The 18,777-nt window shown below is 34.7% G+C and overlaps 3 protein-coding genes across 3 annotated transcripts; all 3 read left to right on the top strand.

The window, feature by feature from the left end:
• Positions 1–1,711: 1,711 nt before the first annotated feature.
• On the top strand, positions 1,712–7,714 carry LOC125820786 (beta-galactosidase-like). The gene is made up of 19 exons (XM_049500220.1): positions 1,712–2,048; positions 2,235–2,330; positions 2,413–2,525; positions 2,606–2,672; positions 2,793–2,885; positions 3,006–3,149; positions 3,867–3,955; positions 4,061–4,166; positions 4,264–4,351; positions 4,553–4,671; positions 4,756–4,920; positions 5,035–5,207; positions 5,320–5,429; positions 5,715–5,824; positions 5,922–6,032; positions 6,113–6,223; positions 6,336–6,541; positions 6,625–6,961; positions 7,066–7,714. Exons 1-19 carry the CDS (start codon positions 1,881–1,883, stop codon positions 7,174–7,176), a joined length of 2,517 nt encoding a protein of 838 aa, XP_049356177.1. The 5' UTR covers positions 1,712–1,880; the 3' UTR covers positions 7,177–7,714.
• A 1,332-nt stretch (positions 7,715–9,046) lies between these two features.
• LOC125820791 (uncharacterized) lies at positions 9,047–11,256 on the top strand. Its single transcript, XM_049500227.1, has 2 exons — positions 9,047–9,611; positions 11,136–11,256. The coding sequence occupies exons 1-2, from the start codon at positions 9,047–9,049 to the stop codon at positions 11,213–11,215; spliced, it is 645 nt and encodes a 214-aa protein (XP_049356184.1). The 3' UTR covers positions 11,216–11,256.
• Positions 11,257–12,624: 1,368 nt separating this feature from the next.
• Positions 12,625–18,483, top strand: LOC125820790 (uncharacterized). The gene is made up of 6 exons (XM_049500226.1): positions 12,625–13,374; positions 16,992–17,044; positions 17,615–17,702; positions 17,803–17,901; positions 18,095–18,222; positions 18,308–18,483. Exons 1-6 carry the CDS (start codon positions 12,715–12,717, stop codon positions 18,342–18,344), a joined length of 1,065 nt encoding a protein of 354 aa, XP_049356183.1. The 5' UTR covers positions 12,625–12,714; the 3' UTR covers positions 18,345–18,483.
• Positions 18,484–18,777: the final 294 nt, after the last annotated feature.

Below are 18,777 nucleotides of genomic sequence, written 5' to 3' on the forward strand. Positions count from 1 at the left end.
AACGATAGATCACTCTCTAGCTCTGCCTCTAAGTATTATCACATAAGGAAAAAATATTATATAAAACAAATAAAAAAGAGAGAAGAAAACGGATGAAAGATTTGAATTTTAAGTTAACGGTATAAAGTATAACCATATTTGATACTTATTTTTTGACAGTAAATATAAATTTATAAAAAAGTTATACTATATATAGAATTCTAGTCGAAATGTTCAGTTGTAATGGCAAAGGAAGAGAACATTTATGTTTTAGGTCTGATAATGTATAATATTTGCTAGATTAATAATATTTGTGTATCCAAAATAAAATAAAATAATTAAAATTTAAGTTTTATTACCGTTGAGATTTAATTCCGTATAAAATATGATATCATTATACGTTATTTGAACTTTTCAAAAATATCGATAAGTAGATATTAGATCTTTTACAATGGAATAATTTCATTATCCATAAATTTGAAGTTGGAATATAGGAGTTTGGATCAGAAAACAAATCTACCATATTATAATAAATGCATGCATTTAGAGATGGATATAAATTTTAAAAATTAATAGGAAGTGTACTTTATATAGTGGAAATCTTTTTTCACACTTTTCATCACAATAAATTCATGCTATATAATTTAGCTTAAAACATGGACCATATATTCATGGGAATCTTAAAGGCTATTCAATGCTTTACCATATATTAGCACCATTTACAGTACAGACATAACTACTTAAAAGTATGATGTTTGAGTTTACGATTTTTTGATAAATATATATTTCCTTTGGTTCATATTAAGTAAATTACTGAGATCTTTTATAGTTTAAATAGGTATATTGTTCAAAGTTTAAAAGAATTGTAGAGATTTTAATATAAAAAAAATATATTTACCTTTCATTTAACGAGGTACTTAACTACTTTAGATTTTTTAAGAGAATATTTTAAGAATAATCAAAACGACAATGATAAAAAATAGCATTTCATTTATATCATAATATATATATTTTTTAAAAATGCTATACCTCACCAATTTGCTTAATATAGACTAAAGAGAATATTAAATAATTTTTTAAATTTAAATACATCATTTTAAATTAAAATTTTTAAATTTTGTGAAACTCACTTTGCCCATGATTGACGTTAAATTATTATGATTGCTCCAACTCTTTCAAATGTCGTGAATGACAAAATTCACATATAATACAAATCCAACACGAGCGTCACAATATTTTTTTAAAATCCGAGCAATCCATAAATTAGGCTAAACCTAATCCGTGAGGTTGCGCAGACAAAACAACACAGTCAAAAAGTGATTTATTAGAAAATCTAATCACAATTACAGACGTAATTACCAAGACAGATTCTACTCCACGCTCTATCCTACAACGTGAAATACACTTAACAATTACATGTGATAAAACCTCGCGAATACACTTCACGCGCTATTAATCGTTTTGAGCATTCACCAAATCAGAAACAAACATAACGCTTATTTCCTAAAAAAACACAGGAACCGACCGTAAAGAATCTTTGTACATCAGCCTTAAAATAAAAAAAATCACTTTTTTAACAACAGCCAAACAGGCCTTTAATTCTCTAATTAATTTTTTTTTTTTTTGAAAAAATTGTGGGTCCAAAGTTCAAGAATGGACCCCACATTATTTTCAAACAATCCATATTCTTGTGCATTTAAAAGCAGCTGCAAAGTACCAATATTTTGCAACTCCCAATTCTTGATTTATTCACACTTATTACTCACTCTCATTTACTACAGCTAAAATTCATTATTTTTTGCATTTTGAAAAAGAAGAAAAATAAAGTTTAAGGGGGCAAAAAAATTTCATTTTGCCTAAAAAAGGCACAATCTTGATAAAAAAGGAGATAATTTTACAACATGGGTTGTAAGCTTATGCTAATGTTGAATGTGTTGTTTGTGTTGTTGGGTTCATGGGTTTTTTCTGGAACAGCTTCTGTTTCATATGACCATAGGGCTATTATTGTAAATGGACAAAGAAGAATACTTATTTCTGGTTCTGTTCATTACCCAAGAAGCACTCCTGAGGTATAGTTATGTGAAATGTAGTTCAAAAGTTTAGTTATTTATGTTCCATGTTTTGTTGAAAAGATTCCTTTTTTTTTTTTTTTTTTTTCTGTTTTTGCATGAATGGGTGTGTTAATAAATGTTAAAAGTTGAGTCTTTTTGTTGAAAGTGGATTCTTGATTTTTTTTTTCTTTTGGGGTTATATAGATGTGGCCAGGTATTATTCAAAAGGCTAAAGAAGGAGGTGTGGATGTGATTCAGACTTATGTTTTCTGGAATGGTCATGAGCCTCAACAAGGGAAAGTGAGTTAAATTGGACTTTTTATTTTTTTATTTTTTTTGGTATTTTTTATCAGTTCTTGATATATTTTTTTTTTGTTCTCAGTATTATTTTGAAGGGAGATATGATTTAGTGAAGTTTATTAAGCTGGTGCACCAAGCAGGACTTTATGTCCATCTTAGAGTTGGACCTTATGCTTGTGCTGAATGGAATTTTGGGTATTCATCAAAATTACTATTTTATATGCAAAAAGAATAATAATGGATTTTATTGCTTACTTTATCTATTTTGATTTCAGGGGTTTTCCTGTTTGGCTCAAATATGTTCCAGGTATCAGTTTCAGAACAGATAATGGACCTTTCAAGGTTAGAGAATATGAAATTTTTTAATCTTTGATGTTTCTCAAAAAGTTTCTATTTTTGATGTGATTGGTTTCTAATTTTTGTTTACTGTATACCCTTTCATGTCAAAATATTGTACCTTAGGCTGCAATGCAAAAATTCACTACCAAGATTGTCAATATGATGAAAGCAGAACGTTTGTATGAAACTCAAGGGGGGCCAATAATTCTATCTCAGGTTGTTCAGAAGTGGTCATTTCAGTAATATTGCTGCATTTATTGTTGGTTGCAAAGAAGTTATGATTTTCCAAAACATAAGGGGGGCTGATGATTTTCTTTATTTTGAAACTTTTGACAGATTGAGAATGAATATGGACCCATGGAATGGGAACTGGGAGCACCTGGTAAATCTTACGCACAGTGGGCAGCCAAAATGGCTGTGGGTCTTGACACTGGTGTCCCATGGGTTATGTGCAAGCAAGACGATGCTCCTGATCCTATTGTAAGTGTTGACCTTGTTACAGTTCAGTATTTTTCTCTTATCTTTGTTATATCTCTTTTTATTTTTATTTTGTATGATATTGGTCTGGAATGAGTTTAAATGGATCAAAATGTTCCGTGAGAGTTCATAGAGTAGACCCCAACTTGCTTGGGATTGAGGGGTCGTTGATGTTGTTGTTATATTTGTTGATTTCCTTCATTCTATGTTTCCTGATCCTAGTGGGGTTCTTAAGTGCCAATGGTTGTCCCCTTGATGGTCCAGAATTGCAGGACTTACTCTGCACATGGGTTGCTTATGTTTCCAACTACTTTCTGTATTCCTTTTCTCTTCATCAAGCATTCAATGGTCTTTGACTCTTGTAATGTACCTCTGCCATATTTCCCCTTGTAGTCTTATGCAAAATAATGTATTACTCCCTCTGTTTCAATTTGTTTGTCTGGTTTTGACTTGACACGAAGTTTAAGAAAGTAAAGACTTTTGAGTCTTATGGTCTTAAACATGTCACGTGAAAAGTTAGAGGTGGGAGTATTCACTCTTTGGAGTCAGTACCATAGTAGTCTTAATATGTGTAATCTTGCTCAGTACATTGAGATTCTTGCATCTGAATTCTCTACTTTGTCAATATTGTTAAAATATCTAGGTGATAATTTTTTTCTTTTTTTACCTTATCCTTTTCCTTCAGTTTCCTACTTTGATATACCTTTTTCCCCTGTTCAGATAAATGCTTGCAATGGCTTCTACTGTGACTACTTTTCTCCAAACAAGGCTTATAAACCAAAGATATGGACTGAAGCCTGGACTGCATGGTAAGTACATATATCTTTCCAATGCATTAAATAAATAAAATTTCTAGTTTTATGTTGCTAGAGTTCATGTGGGGATAACTTTCTGTCGTAATTTTTTTCCGGCAGGTTTACTGGTTTTGGAAATCCAGTTCCTTACCGTCCTGCTGAGGACTTGGCATTTGCTGTTGCAAAATTTATACAGAAGGGAGGTTCCTTCATCAATTATTACATGGTATGTTTATCATCTCTGATATTCAAGAGTGTTGGTGTTTCTTCTGATGTCAAGAAAATTATGTTGCTTATGATTTTCTTTTCCCTTTTTTCCGCAGTATCATGGAGGAACAAACTTTGGACGGACTGCTGGTGGTCCATTTATTGCTACTAGTTATGACTATGATGCACCACTTGATGAATATGGTATGCACCTTTTCTTTGTAATCTTGTTTAGATTGAGTTTCTTCAGTTAGTCAATTAGCTGTTAATTCTAACTTCTTATGGATGAGATTTATTGAGTATCGAGTCCATGATTTAGAACTAGGAAGAAACTCAGAAGAGATCATCTGCATCTTAAGAAATGTATTATTTAGCCCAATTTAACATTTTCAATTTGGTCTTTAGGATTATTGCGACAACCTAAATGGGGTCACCTGAAAGATCTGCATAGAGCAATAAAGCTTTGTGAACCAGCTTTAGTCTCTGGAGATCCAGCTGTGACGGCACTTGGACACCAGCAGGAGGTGAGATTTAACTGAGTGCTTCTTGAACTGGTCACTATTACTACGTTCGCACTGAGAGTAACTGGAGCTTCATTTCTTTTACAGGCCCATGTTTTTAGGTCGAAGTCTGGCTCTTGTGCTGCATTCCTTGCAAACTATGACCAACACTCTTTTGCTACCGTGTCATTTGCAAACAGGCATTACAACTTGCCACCATGGTCAATCAGCATTCTTCCCGACTGCAAGAACACTGTATTTAATACAGCACGGGTAAGAAGAAAGGCTATACTTTCTCCCTGAAATAGTTTATGCTGTTTAGAGAATCATTCATGACCTGGAGATTGCCTCCTAACTAACTGATAACGTTATTGTTTCCATGTGAAGATTGGTGCTCAAAGCGCTCAGATGAAGATGACTCCAGTCAGCAGAGGATTTCCCTGGCAGTCATTCAATGAAGAGACATCATCTTATGAAGACAGTAGTTTTACAGTTGTTGGGCTATTGGAACAGATAAATACAACAAGAGATGTGTCTGATTATTTGTGGTATTCAACCGAGTAAGTGCCTATGTAGCGTTTGACTCCTCTCCACATATTGAATTAAGAAAAACACACACACTTGAATTACATTGGATCAGCCACATGTTTATGATTGTTTTTCTGTCTTCAGTGTCAAGATTGATTCAAGAGAAGAGTTTTTGAGAGGCGGAAAATGGCCTTGGCTTACGATCATGTCAGCTGGCCATGCATTGCATGTTTTTGTGAATGGTCAATTAGCAGGTATGTGGCATAATTAATTGTATTTGACGTGATTTACAATTTGAATCATTACTTGTGCGCGTTATACTACTGCTTATATGTTAAAAAGGAAAAAGTGGTGGACCATTTTCAGTTTATCTGTTTGCTGTAAAGTTTCTTAAATCAAAAGCTGAGGGCTATTTGGTCTCATCAAGCAAATACAATAAGTATACAGTTTGTGTAATAATAAAAAAACTAAAGGCCCTATCACCCTGTCGCATTGTGGCGGTTTTTGTATTTACATCTCTTTGTTCAAATTTCTTGCAGGAACTGCATATGGAAGTTTAGAAAAACCAAAACTTAGTTTCAGTAAAGCTGTAAATCTGAGAGCAGGTGTTAACAAGATTTCTTTGCTGAGCATTGCTGTTGGCCTTCCGGTGTGTTCTCTCTCACTGTTGCCCTCTTACTTTATTATATATGCATATTAGTCGAACATGTGCTTACTTGCCTCCTTCCTCATGTGCTCAACTGCAGAATATTGGCCCACATTTTGAGACATGGAATGCTGGTGTTCTTGGTCCAGTTTCACTCAGTGGTCTTGACGAGGGGAAAAGAGATTTAACATGGCAGAAATGGTCTTACAAGGTTAGTGTGTATAAAATGTTCCAAAACAATAAGCCGGATGCTCCATTGCATGGTTATCTAAACTTCCACATTTTTATCAGGTTGGTCTGAAAGGAGAGGCCTTGAGCCTTCATTCACTCAGTGGTAGCTCGTCCGTTGAATGGGTCGAGGGCTCTTTGGTGGCTCAGAGACAGCCACTCACTTGGTACAAGGTGCATACCTCATACTTAAACCTTCTTCTGTACCAACTTAGTTGTACATTTTTGACATTAAGTCATCCCTCTGCAAGAAAGGCATACTTAAATTTTTGTGTTATGTATACAGAGCACTTTCAATGCTCCAGCTGGAAATGATCCTTTGGCTTTAGACTTGAATACCATGGGCAAAGGACAAGTGTGGATAAATGGTCAAAGCCTCGGACGCTACTGGCCTGGATATAAAGCATCTGGTAACTGCGGTGCCTGTAACTATGCAGGCTGGTTTAATGAGAAAAAATGCCTTAGTAACTGTGGAGAGGCTTCACAACGAATGTAAGTAATGGTAAACCTTGTGCATTTTCATTCGATGTAACAAGAAGCTCTAACTTAACTTAACTGGGAATTATATAATTCAGGTATCATGTTCCTCGTTCTTGGCTGTATCCTACTGGAAATTTGTTAGTTCTATTTGAGGAATCGGGAGGAGAGCCTCGTGGAATCTCTTTGGTAAAAAGAGAAGTTGCAAGTGTTTGTGCAGATATAAACGAATGGCAACCACAGTTGGTGAATTGGCAAATGCAAGCATCTGGTAAAGTTGACAAACCACTGAGGCCTAAAGCTCACCTCTCGTGTGCTTCTGGTCAGAAGATTACTTCAATCAAATTTGCAAGCTTTGGAACACCACAGGGGGTCTGTGGAAGCTTCCGTGAAGGAAGCTGCCATGCCTTCCACTCATATGATGCTTTTGAAAGGGTATTTACAAGTCTTTACTCTTTGTTAGATAAACCTGTTTCTTTTCATTCTTGAAGTAGCTATCTTCTGTATAGACCTGATTGAACAACTCTCTCTTTTTCCAGTATTGCATCGGGCAAAACTCATGCTCAGTACCTGTAACACCAGAGATTTTTGGAGGTGATCCATGTCCACATGTTATGAAGAAACTCTCAGTTGAGGTTATTTGCAGTTGATGACACTGAGGATAAACAAATAAAGTGGTTTCAGTTAGTTGTCTGAAGATATATATTTGAAGATCCATTACATATAAAAAAGTTGGCTTTGATGGAGGTGAAGTTGTACAGATATGCAACACACCTTTCCATTTGAGGCTCATATGAATTGCAATAGCCCAAGATTCTGTACATATTATGTTGGTTACTGTCAAGTTGGTATTGGTTTGCAAATGTAAAACAATAGTATAGTCATTGGTTCAAGTGCGCATCGAGATTGTGCTAGTGGGAGGTAGGTGGTTCTGGAGGAATAGTCGAGGTCTGCACAAGCTGGCCTAGATACTGCAGTTATAACAAAAGAAGCACATTGAGACTGATTCTTGATTAGTCCATGTGTAAATATTGTTACTGTTAGAATTTGCAAGTCTTATGGTTTCAGTATTTTAATACTCTTTATCTTATGTAAAAATAGCAATATTTCATTGCTTTGTACCTGCAAAAATGCTACTATGATGATGTGAAATAAACATAAAATTCTCTTCAACAGATGTTTTTGAAATCTTCTTCAGTATTTTTATGACTTTGTTCCCAGGCAAGGTTCAATAATTTTGATGTGGCCAAATAATTTTGTGAATTTACTGCTACATGGATAAAGTTTTGTTTCTTTAATACTTCAACTACTTAGGTAGCTGTTATTTTATATGTGAGGTTTGGGAATAAAGTGTACTCAAATCTTACTCTATCTCGAGGAGAGAATAAAAGATCTTTCAACACATAGCTATATCAAAGATCTCCTCTTATCCATCTAAGCACTAAAATTCAGGAGAATTGATTTCGTAGGCTATTTATAATTTTTTTTTAATTTTGTCATTTTTATGAGAGATCTTTAGTTTTATACATAAAAAATATAGAAAAAAAAATCATTTTCTTCTATTTAATTTATAAATGACACAAAAAACTCATTTTCACTTAAATTTCCTAATCAGAAAATAAAAAAATTGCAAAATGAGCACCCAAAAAGTAGATATTGCTAACATGGGTGAGGGTATTAGGCTTAATCCAATAAGGATTACCATGTCTAAGAGCTGATTTAAATTGACTTATTTTAGATATTTTAGGTCAAAATACTTATTACTCCATTTATTTTTATTTATTCATTTTGAACTATACATGTCGTTAAAAAAAATATTAATTAATGATTAATCTCAGTTCTTGGGAAAATAATTTAAAACTTAAGTAATTAATATTAAGTATAGAATATAAAAACAATTATTTGCTAAAGGGAAGAAATACCTTGTTTGTTTCAATTTGTTTGTCCTACTTTTCTTTTTTGTATATTTTAAGAAATGTCTTTTCCTTCTCCTTTTTTTACAACTCTTTAATTTCAATTTTTCATATGACAAGTTTAAGTTCATAAGATTGAAGAATATTTTAATATATTTGACATATTTTTAATTTTAGACCATAAAATAGTAAGAGTATATTTTTAATACAATGGATAAATAAACGTAAACGGGGGAGTAGCTGTTAATTATTTTTTAAATATTTTTCGTTTGTATGTGATATCCATGTCGAAATCCGACTAAATTTAAATTTACACCAACAAATCTACAGGTAAAACGCTTCGGAACAAAGATATTAAAAAAATAAAAATAGTGCGTTCACAAATCACAGCAATAAATACCAGAGGTCATGTCCAGTCGGCAATAAGGCCCTACCATTGGTACCCACAAAATCCTTGTTACTCACCTCTTTGCTCTTCGTCTTCTCCAAATCGGAACTGTGGAGATAGCTCACCGGAGAAATGGTGTTGTTGTTGAAGAAAAAGGAACGGTGATCGGAAATTGACAAAATAGGAAGAAGCTTTTTCCAATTTTACCTAAAATAAGAAATGAACATTCAACAACTCATTTTTTTAGTTAAACTTGCCCTATTTTTCTTCATTATAGTAATCGCTACTGTTCATGGCTACTTAACGTGGCTTAGCTCTACTTCCGCTTCCATTCTATTAGCTGATCTTCTTTCAGTACTTCTCCACCGCTACTCCCTTTATATCTCTCGTCTTTATCATTTCTTCCACCTTGAAAATCCTAGACGAAAACGCCGTCATTCTGATATCCTAGCGCCATTAGTAGCGGTATTCGTAGCGCCACTGTTTAGCCACAAATTATTTGACGACATAAATGTGACTGCTTGTATGGTGGTATCAACTACGTTTTACCCTCCAATGATGCATTACTTTGGTAGACCTAGAAATTTTCGGGTATTGAATGTGTTATTTATGCTTTCTGTTAATATTTCTTATGGGGAATTTGGATTTGGGCCTAATACTTGTGCATCTGTTGCTTTTTTCACTTACATTGCTGTGTTGGCGGGGCAAGCAGAGGCAGGTGCAGCTTATGAGGATGATCTTCACCATTTGACATTGAATCAGGTTATGTCGAATTTGATGATAGGTACATTTTATAATGGTAATACTGACAATTGTTTTGTTATGGTAGTACGGAGACGATTACGTTAGTTAGTTAGCTAGACTGTGATTATTAGTAGAACAGTTGATGTAAGTAGACTATCTGCGATGAAGGTTAATTGGTAAAACGAATACGGAGTGTACATTATTGCTTCTTTGTAAATTTGTTGAGTACAATTTACTTGGAAGTTAATTAACTCTTCAATTCCTCTAGTCGTTTGGTTAATTGTTTTATGGAATGGAGAAGGCCAACTAACACAAACACCTTATGCAATAGTTGCTCGAAATGACTCACGAAACTTCACCACGATAATGAATTCAATCTTGGAAACACCATGTAACAGCATTGATAATATACAACATAGAATGGGCTGGCATTAAGAGCATAAGCTAATCTTAGTACCTTCAATATTTTGAAGGCTACCCTATACACAAGATATAGCAGATAATTGTTGCAGGGATTGTGAAATCTTTGGCACTGTCGACATGATTCACTGTGATATAACAATCCTATTCAAGATTTGTTTAATTGAATCATGCGTAATACAATCATGCACCAAAAAAAGAAAACATGAGAACAGATCAATAATCAATGTTTTATTGTGTACTCCTGTTTCCCTTTGTTGTCATTTGGTGCTGCCATGATCTAACCTATTATCGTGTCAAGTAAACCTATGCCATCTTGAGGACTATTTCATGAGATGGTTGTGTTGTGGTCTTCTCCACCCCATATGAAAGTGTTGTGGTAGTCAGCCTCGTTGATGCAAGTTCTAACTCCCCTGCACTTGACCAAATATGAATCTGGTTTTCAAGTCAACTTTAGTACATAGTCACAGATTAATTAATGTACAAGCATTTGAGCTAAGTATTTTGCTCCATCAATGTACTTGGATCATATTCTCCAGAGGGATCATTGAGCTTAAACTTTAGGAGATGTAAAGAATGGTTGTTTCAATCAGTTGCTTATAAAAAGAGATACTTTCAAGCTACTATCAATTTAACTACAGGTCTGGTGGCTTTCTCATCACTTGGGATGGTGGTGTTAGGGCGGTTCATTATAAAGTTACTTTTGTCTGCGATTGGTGCATAGATACTTTTTATCTTCTTAGAAACATATACAAGAATGTTTTGGTCCTCTGAATCACTTTACCACAATTCATTGTGGCATTCTTTTGTAAATGCTTGTGTATATTAATCCTATCCTTGATCTGGACAGATAACAGAAAGTTTTACTCCCTTTTGTTGCTTAAATAATGTCACTTTTAAGTAGCTTTGTGAATTTCTAATTGTTTCAATTTCCGTCTCTATGAAGTAATACAAAACTCTATAGAAGCCATTTAATGTATTAAGCAGAATTACTCTCTACTATTGCCTTTCATGATGAGTTAGATATAGCAATCCTCGTGTATCATGGCCATATGATGATTATGGACATTTTGAAGCTCAACACTGTAAGTTTTAGTTGGATTGTCATTTATGTGATAGCTGCAGTATTTGTGGTTTATTGGAGAAGGGAACACGGCCGCCGCGGGTGGTTGTTACCTATTTACAGCTGTAACAGAGATGAAGATCAGAATAGATGAAAGGTAGCTTCATGTTTATACAAACTGTATCAAGCTTTTCATTTTCAATTGCAAGGCTATATTTGGTCATGAACTTTATTGTAACTGTTGGAAATTAACTCTTGTTGTTGGTAACCAGTTACATTAATGTGTTAAGTTGGCCTTTTCTCAGTTTTCACTAAAAAGTTGATGTAGAAATAAAATACTCCTAGGTAGCTTTTACTCCTTTTTATATGTCATGTTCACATCAACAAGATCACACGACAAGGCATTGATTTCACCTTTTGCAGACAACAAATTTCAAATTTGAGAATTGTACATACCTACACTGGGGACTGAACATTTACTGCCTTCACCTAACTTTTTTAAAAAAAAAAGTTATTTTGTGGTCTATTGAGTGATTTCAAATAGTAAAGGAATTTGAATACATTGAGGTCAAAGAAAGGCTTTATGTTGCTTTTTTCTGTGAAAGAAAATCTTCTATTTGAAGCTCTTTATTATTCTATCTTCTTTTTCATTTAAATTTATTCTCTTTTCTTATGATTAATTTTCTTTAAAGCTTAAGAAAACCTGTCTAGTAAACTGACAACTCAGAAATCAATTAACCTTTATAATTATAGAAGTTTTTTATATTAATAAGTGCATTGTAAGTTGAGCAACAAAGCACATTAATTTTCGATTAAAAAAAAACAGAAAATTGGAATCCTAGATCCTAAATTACCTCATCAATTAAAAAAAATTAAAGAAATAACAATTGATTAAAAGCACTTCTTTATTTTATCTTAAACACCTCAAAGTGTTTAAAAGTTATATTGAGTTTAAAACATTTAAAATAAATCAATTCAAACAAACCCTAAAAATGACTTTAAAATATCATGTTTCGCCCATTGAATTATATTTGTCCCGAGCATTATTTTCAAACTTAAAATTACCTCTCGGTGAGAGATACATGCACATTAAAAAAAAGATACATACACAGAAAACAACTTGTTTGGATGGTTGTTATCTGTTGCAATATGTTGTTAGTTTAAATACAATATTTGTTTTGATTATTGCTTAAATTTCACTGTATCGTATGGTTAAATTCATTCTTAAATAATAAGGAAAAGTCTCATTTTACGCAACGCTCGATTTGGTATGATCTCATCATCGTCTTGCGTTAATTTATTATTTAAATAATTTTATTTTAGATTTCACTCTATTTTTTTAATAATAATTGTACCTATACTCTATTTTTTTCAAACATATATTATGAAACACTACCTGACAATCATTCTAACAACAGTTAAGTGAACAAAAAACAAAATATGTAGAATATGAATATTAAATTTAATCGGGGTTCAATATGTGAATCGAAATTAGTAGATGGAAACCCAAAAAAGAAAAAACCATATAGAATAGATAGATGGACTAAAAAGTATAGAGTCACTGTTTAGAAGAAACTGCGGTTAGTCTCTACATATCCAAAAACTCCAGGTGCTAACTACTGTGTGTCTCTGTTTTCTCTTCTGTAAATGACGCATTCCCATGGCGGCGACTCCTAATTTTCTCTTCTTTTTCTTCACTTCTGAAGCATTTTCTCCACCCTACTGTCACATTCATCACCAGCAGCAGCAATCACTGTTGTCCCCTTTATTGCTTTTCTTCTTCACTTTCTCATTTTGTTCTCTCACTATTCTCATTTTTTCTCTTTACTCTAAGCTTACTAAGAAGAAGATTAATGACACTCATCAACACCTAATTAAAGTCCGACAAGACTTATCTATACAACAGGAATCTAAGAATAATGAACAACCGGAGATTACGCATCAATCTGACCCGACCCATTTCACCCATTCTATTCTTCTCGAGATCTTACCTTCCAATTCACCTAAATGGGTGAAACTGTTTGGTAATGAATTGGGTGATGATGCCCCGAATAAGATTGAATCGGGTCTTGATGCGAAAAGGGTTGAAGAGGATAAGGATAAAGAGAGGACGAAGAAAAAGAAACGGGCTAAGAAGAAGAGACCCGATTCGAATAGTGAAGAGGAAGGGAAGAGGGATTCTGGGGTTGTGAAGGAGAAAGAGGAATTGGTGTGTTTATACCCTTTTACCAAGTCTTCTAGTGCAACTCAGAGGAAAATTAAGCAACATTACGATGAGCTTGTTAAGTCTCATGAGTCGAATGGATTGACTCTGGCTCAGGTTTTGTTACTCTTTCTTTTGTCTGCTTGATTATTAATAATTGTATACAGCATATACCAATCTTTGAATTTAGTAAAGTTTGCGTATTGATGTGTTTATTGTTGAATTAGAAGGCTGTTCATCACTGTATAGCTTACCTGCCTGTGATGTTTGTACTGAGATTCTGAGCTGAGGGTCTCTCGAAAACAACCTCTCTACCTCCAAGAGGTAGGGTTAAAGTCCGCGTACACTCTACCCTCCCCCAACTCCACTTAGTGAGATTTCACTGGGTATGTTGTTGTTGTTTGTTCTATATTCAACCTTCATGATAAAGGATATCTGCATTTCAAACTTGAATATGAATAGTATTTGCTTTAAGGTTTCATGAGCTTGAGCATTGGTTCGGCTTAATTTCAACTCTCCATAAGGCTAAATCTTGTCATACATTGGGGACTAGGTAAAAGTGTTACACAATTCAATGTTTGCCAGCAGTTGGATAGTAGGTTTCCTCGCCTTTTTAACGATTTCTTTGTCTTGTTCAAAAGACAGGAATTAAAAATTATCCAGGGTAGTGTTTGTTTGTTGAAGCTACTCCAGTCTTTTTCAAGAGTAACAGTTTGGGGGCTAATCAGTTTGTTTTAATGAAGACACGTTTAACATAATTAGTTGGAAGGAAAATATTAATTTGAGGTAGTAGGTGAAGAAGTTGTTTAGGTGTACTGAGTCAATTAATTAATTGGAAGGAAAATATTAATTCAAAAATTTGGTCAATGTTTATGATAATTTTTAGAGTCAAGTGGTTGATGCCAAACGACTTGAAATAACAAATCAGCAGCTGACAGGGACAAATAATAGATAAGATACAGAGCCAAAGCCAGAGGGAATTTCCATTAGGCATCATCTGGACAATATGGTCATAAATGAAAACAAGTGTTTTGAAGGGAAAGAGGAATACATTTCATTCCGTAAAGTCTAGATGTCTCCAAAAGCTATACTTTGGGTTAACCTGGTAAAAAAAAAGATCTGCACTTTTGGATTAGGAGAAACGTTGTAGATGATGTAGCACAAATAATTGTCTTTTTTTCTTAATAAGTAATGATATTTTATTAACGGTATGACAGCACTAAGGCAGACGGGAGTGGGTTAACAATTACAAAGTGCGCAAAGCCCCAATCATATCTAACCTATTAAAGGGGGCAGATCCACACTTTTTGGGTTATCTATCAGTACCACCTTGGTAATGATTGTTAATAAAAGTACCTCAATTTTTCAGGTGTCTATGCATTGAATGAGTATCCCACCTTAGGTAGGAATCGAGAGATTGACTTCTTGGAACTTTGTGAAGTATTAGCTTTTCACTGGGGGGGGGGGGGGAGCATAATGGTAGCCAAATCCATAGATATATATCCTTAGAGACGGTGCAGATGAAGGTGTGCCTGAAGCACAGGGGGAAAACGCCTCAACTTGCTAGTGAGCTCAAGGTACCCCTTGAGAATGCATTTCAAGACAATGCTTCTCACAACCTTCAAGACTGAAGGCCAACACTAGGCTTGGTCTCTCTAAAGTTTTCTGCCTCGAAGATATGATTCTACATCAGGATTTCTGAGTTATACCTTAGCAAGTGGAAACATCTTTCCAGGTTGTGGGTATCAGTTTCAAGTTTGTGTGAGCTCGTTGCTTATCTAAATGGAGTATTAGGAATTTAGGGATATGCAGCAAATGCTCAGCAAGAACACTATTATTTTGCCCACTCTTTTATCAACTACCAGCTTGTAAAATCTGTTGTGGATCCAAGACATATCAGCACAACACCAACAAACCCAGTATAGTCTCACAAGTGGTGTCTAGGGAGGGTGTGGTGTACGTAGACCTTACCCCACAAAGGTAGGGTAGAGAGGCATAAGACTGGGCACCGGACCGGTTTGTACCGGTACCGGAATTCTGGTACCATTCCGGTCCGTTCTGGTAGTATTCAGAACGGAATGGGATACATTGAGCCGGTACACGTAACGAAATGGTAGCATGATTGGAACCGGTATACCGGTACCGGTTCATCTCCGTTCTGGTCCGGTCCCGGTAAATCATTTTTAATTAAAATTAAAAATAGTATTTGTGTCATTGTTTTATACTTTTATTAGCATTTCTTTTTTGTTTATTTAACTTTTTAAAATTACAAACTTAAGTTATTTAAATTTCAAGTTATAAGTACAACTTATAAACAAAAAACTTTATTAAACTTAACTTACAAACTTATAAGTAAAAATTTTAAAAAAATATCTTTAAAATAAATTTAAGTAAAATTACATTATAAATTTTTAAAGTTAAATACTACTCCCTCCGTCCCATTTTATGTGGCAACATTTGACCGGGCACGAAGTTTAAGAAATAAAGGAAGACTTTGAAATGTTTACCAAATTGCCCTTTAAAAAGTGGACTCACTTTTCTCTCTCCTCATAAATGTATTGGAGTATTATTTTAAGATTAAGTGGGACCAACAAGGGTAAAAGAGGAATTGTACCTTTAAATACTTACCATATTAGGAAATGTGACATTCTTTTTGGGACTGACCAAAAAGGAAATGGTGTCACATAAAATGGGACGGAGGGAGTATTAAACTTAGAAAAATAAAAAAATATTCATATTTTCGTAATTCAAAATAACTCAAATTTTATTTTTATTTTTTTGAAATAGCTATATAAGCCGTCCCATTTATCCCATCCCGTTCCGTTCCGGTCCGTCCCGGTATATAGTGGGATGGGACAGAACCGAGCTTCCATCCTGACAATTCCGGTCCGGTTCATCCTGGTACTGGTCAACAACCCGGTCAAACCGTCCGATACCGGTTCATTCCGGTCCGGTGCCCATCCTAGAGGAAAATTATGCTTGGAGGTGATCAATGAAGCAGAGACATATTATGTAGTTAATTAGCTGATCGGGAAGCATAAATTTCAGTCAAGGCTTCTTGGTTGCATGGGATCATATTTATCGGGTGGCACTGATGATCCATGCTTCTCTCTTAACTGATTTTCCGAATGCACAGTAGGGTAATTGCTTAACAGACTGGCTTAAGACAACATTCATTAGATGAAGTTCCTGAGATGTAACTTTGGTCACTCATTTGATTTTTCTATTGGTTGGATTAGTGGAGTCAAACATCTGTTGGCCATAGTGCAAGGTAGACAAAAATGGGTCGGTTTAGATTTGGCAGTCATGGCCTTTTTGTTCCAAGTGAACAAGAGAGAAGTTTTGTGATACCAACCTTCTTGTGGTATATTCTGCCTAAAGCTGTCTATGCCACTCTTGAGAAGTTAGAACTTCCCAGTAATGCATTAAAGTTACAACTCATGACTAATCTATTAGCATAGCTATCCTGGTATTGTAATATGAAGTGTACATCTACAGAGAGAAGTTTCCATTTGGGATTTACTCTAGTTATGAATGGAGGACATAACGGTATTCACCATTGCTCTCCTACTTCTGTCAATTTAAATGAAGTTAATATAATCTAGCTTGATTAAATGAGTGTCATTCTCCCAAGTCATTTTCTCTTAGGATTTTCATTTTTTTGTTTTAGATATTTGGATTGGCTTTGATTGTGCAGATTTTTGAGATTTGTAAATTGTTGTTTTATGATGCAGGTTGGTCAATTTGTTAATTGCTTGGTTGAAGCAAGGAATGAGCTACAGCACAAGTATGTTCACTATTATTAATTTTTTCTATTCTATGGTAACAGTATATTCATCAGCACAAAATTCTGTGCTGGGAGCCAGATTTACAAAAGATCCGTGAGGCTAAAATATAGCTACTTACAAAGTTATGACTGCTTATGATTTTGACATTTCTTTTCCAAAGTGTTTTCCAGTCCTGAACACATGCAAATCAACCTTTGTCAAAGATACCTTATTTTGCCACCCTCACCCCCTTCTTCTCCATCCAGATTCCAGGCCTTCAGTTTTCTATTGGGTTTAATTCAATGACTACATATTATATCACATGAGTCATGACCTTCCAAAGCACCTATATTTTTATTGTGCTCATTGGTCCTCTTGCACAACATTTTTCTTTGTATGAAGAGCTTTGCTATGAGTTTTATGTCAAATTTGTACTTATCCCCTGTGCAGGAAGAAATTTTGGAATTCTTAGCCCTTCTGTTCCTATACTTTCTCTTCATCACATTCCTGCTCCCAAAAAATATAAAAAATAAGAGTAGAGACAGTGTGTATCCTCTGTATCAGTAATTACATGTGTTCTTCCTCAACAGGTCTGAGGTCATTCAACGAAGATTCACAATAACAAAGGCCTTACTCTTTAAGGCTGATAGGTCTTCCTTTGTTCGCCTACGGCAGCAGGTAGTGGACATCTCCCTTCTGTCGAGTTTTCTTGAGTTGGAAATTTATTTTTCACTCATTCCCAATAAGAAATATCAACTGATTTTCTTATGACTGCAAGATATACAAGCTAGAATTAGAACAAAAGCGATTGGAAGAGGATGCTTTTGTATATAATTGGCTGCAGCAACAACTGAAGCTCTCGCCAGCTTACAAGAAGGTATAAAATCATACTATACTATCACGTTGTGAATTCAGCATTAAAATTCTTTTCTTATGGTTGGTTAACTTCCAATCTCCAGTTTTGTTCTTTTTCCCCTTGTGCCGTGTTAGAATCTCTTCTTGCAAAGTTGATTCCTTGAGTCTGTACTTTGCCACGTTCTATTGACCCTTGTTTTTCCCCTTTTTGGAAGATGCTTGAAATTGGTGCGGACATGGAAATGAAAGCAAAATCCAATGAACTAGTTGAAAACACAGAAGCTGATTTGCCTGATATTTCGTTTGAAGAGTTATTAGCACAAGAAAAGAAAGATGTTTTTTGGTCAGTGCTACCTTCTCTTAATCCACTGTTGCTGCCCCTCCCCCACCCCTTCGGACTGCTAACGAAATATCACTTTGAATTGCAGGCAGAAGAATGGGAGAACGAAAGTGTACTCTGGCTGAGGATTTATTTTTTAGCTTAGTTGGTGAGAATATCACTAATGGCAGTATGTACATCTTGATACCAAAGTCATACCTACTACAGGAATTTTTTTATTAGGTGCCTGTGCTTCTTGGGTTGATTTTGGACCGAATAATTGCCATTAACATTGTCTTATTTCTTAGGTACGCCCTGCATATGGTAAATATCTGGGTCGTATGCACCACTTTTGGCCTTTGAGGGTCTATCTATATATGCTAACGACAGTTATACCTCATCTTTCTTCTTTGCCTTATCTAGTTATGAGAGAAAAATACTTGCTCATACTTGTAGTGAAATATGTATTGAGGCTAAGTGATTAAGTGTATGTAAATGATACCCATTATATATTTAAACCCATCTCTAACCCTGGTCCAGAAAAATAGTTATCAAGTTTGAAATCAACATTGTTATTAG

Source organism: Solanum verrucosum, unplaced genomic scaffold (genome assembly GCF_900185275.1).
Source record: "Solanum verrucosum unplaced genomic scaffold, falcon-dt-bn FXZP01000117.1, whole genome shotgun sequence".
NCBI lineage: Eukaryota > Viridiplantae > Streptophyta > Magnoliopsida > Solanales > Solanaceae > Solanum > Solanum verrucosum.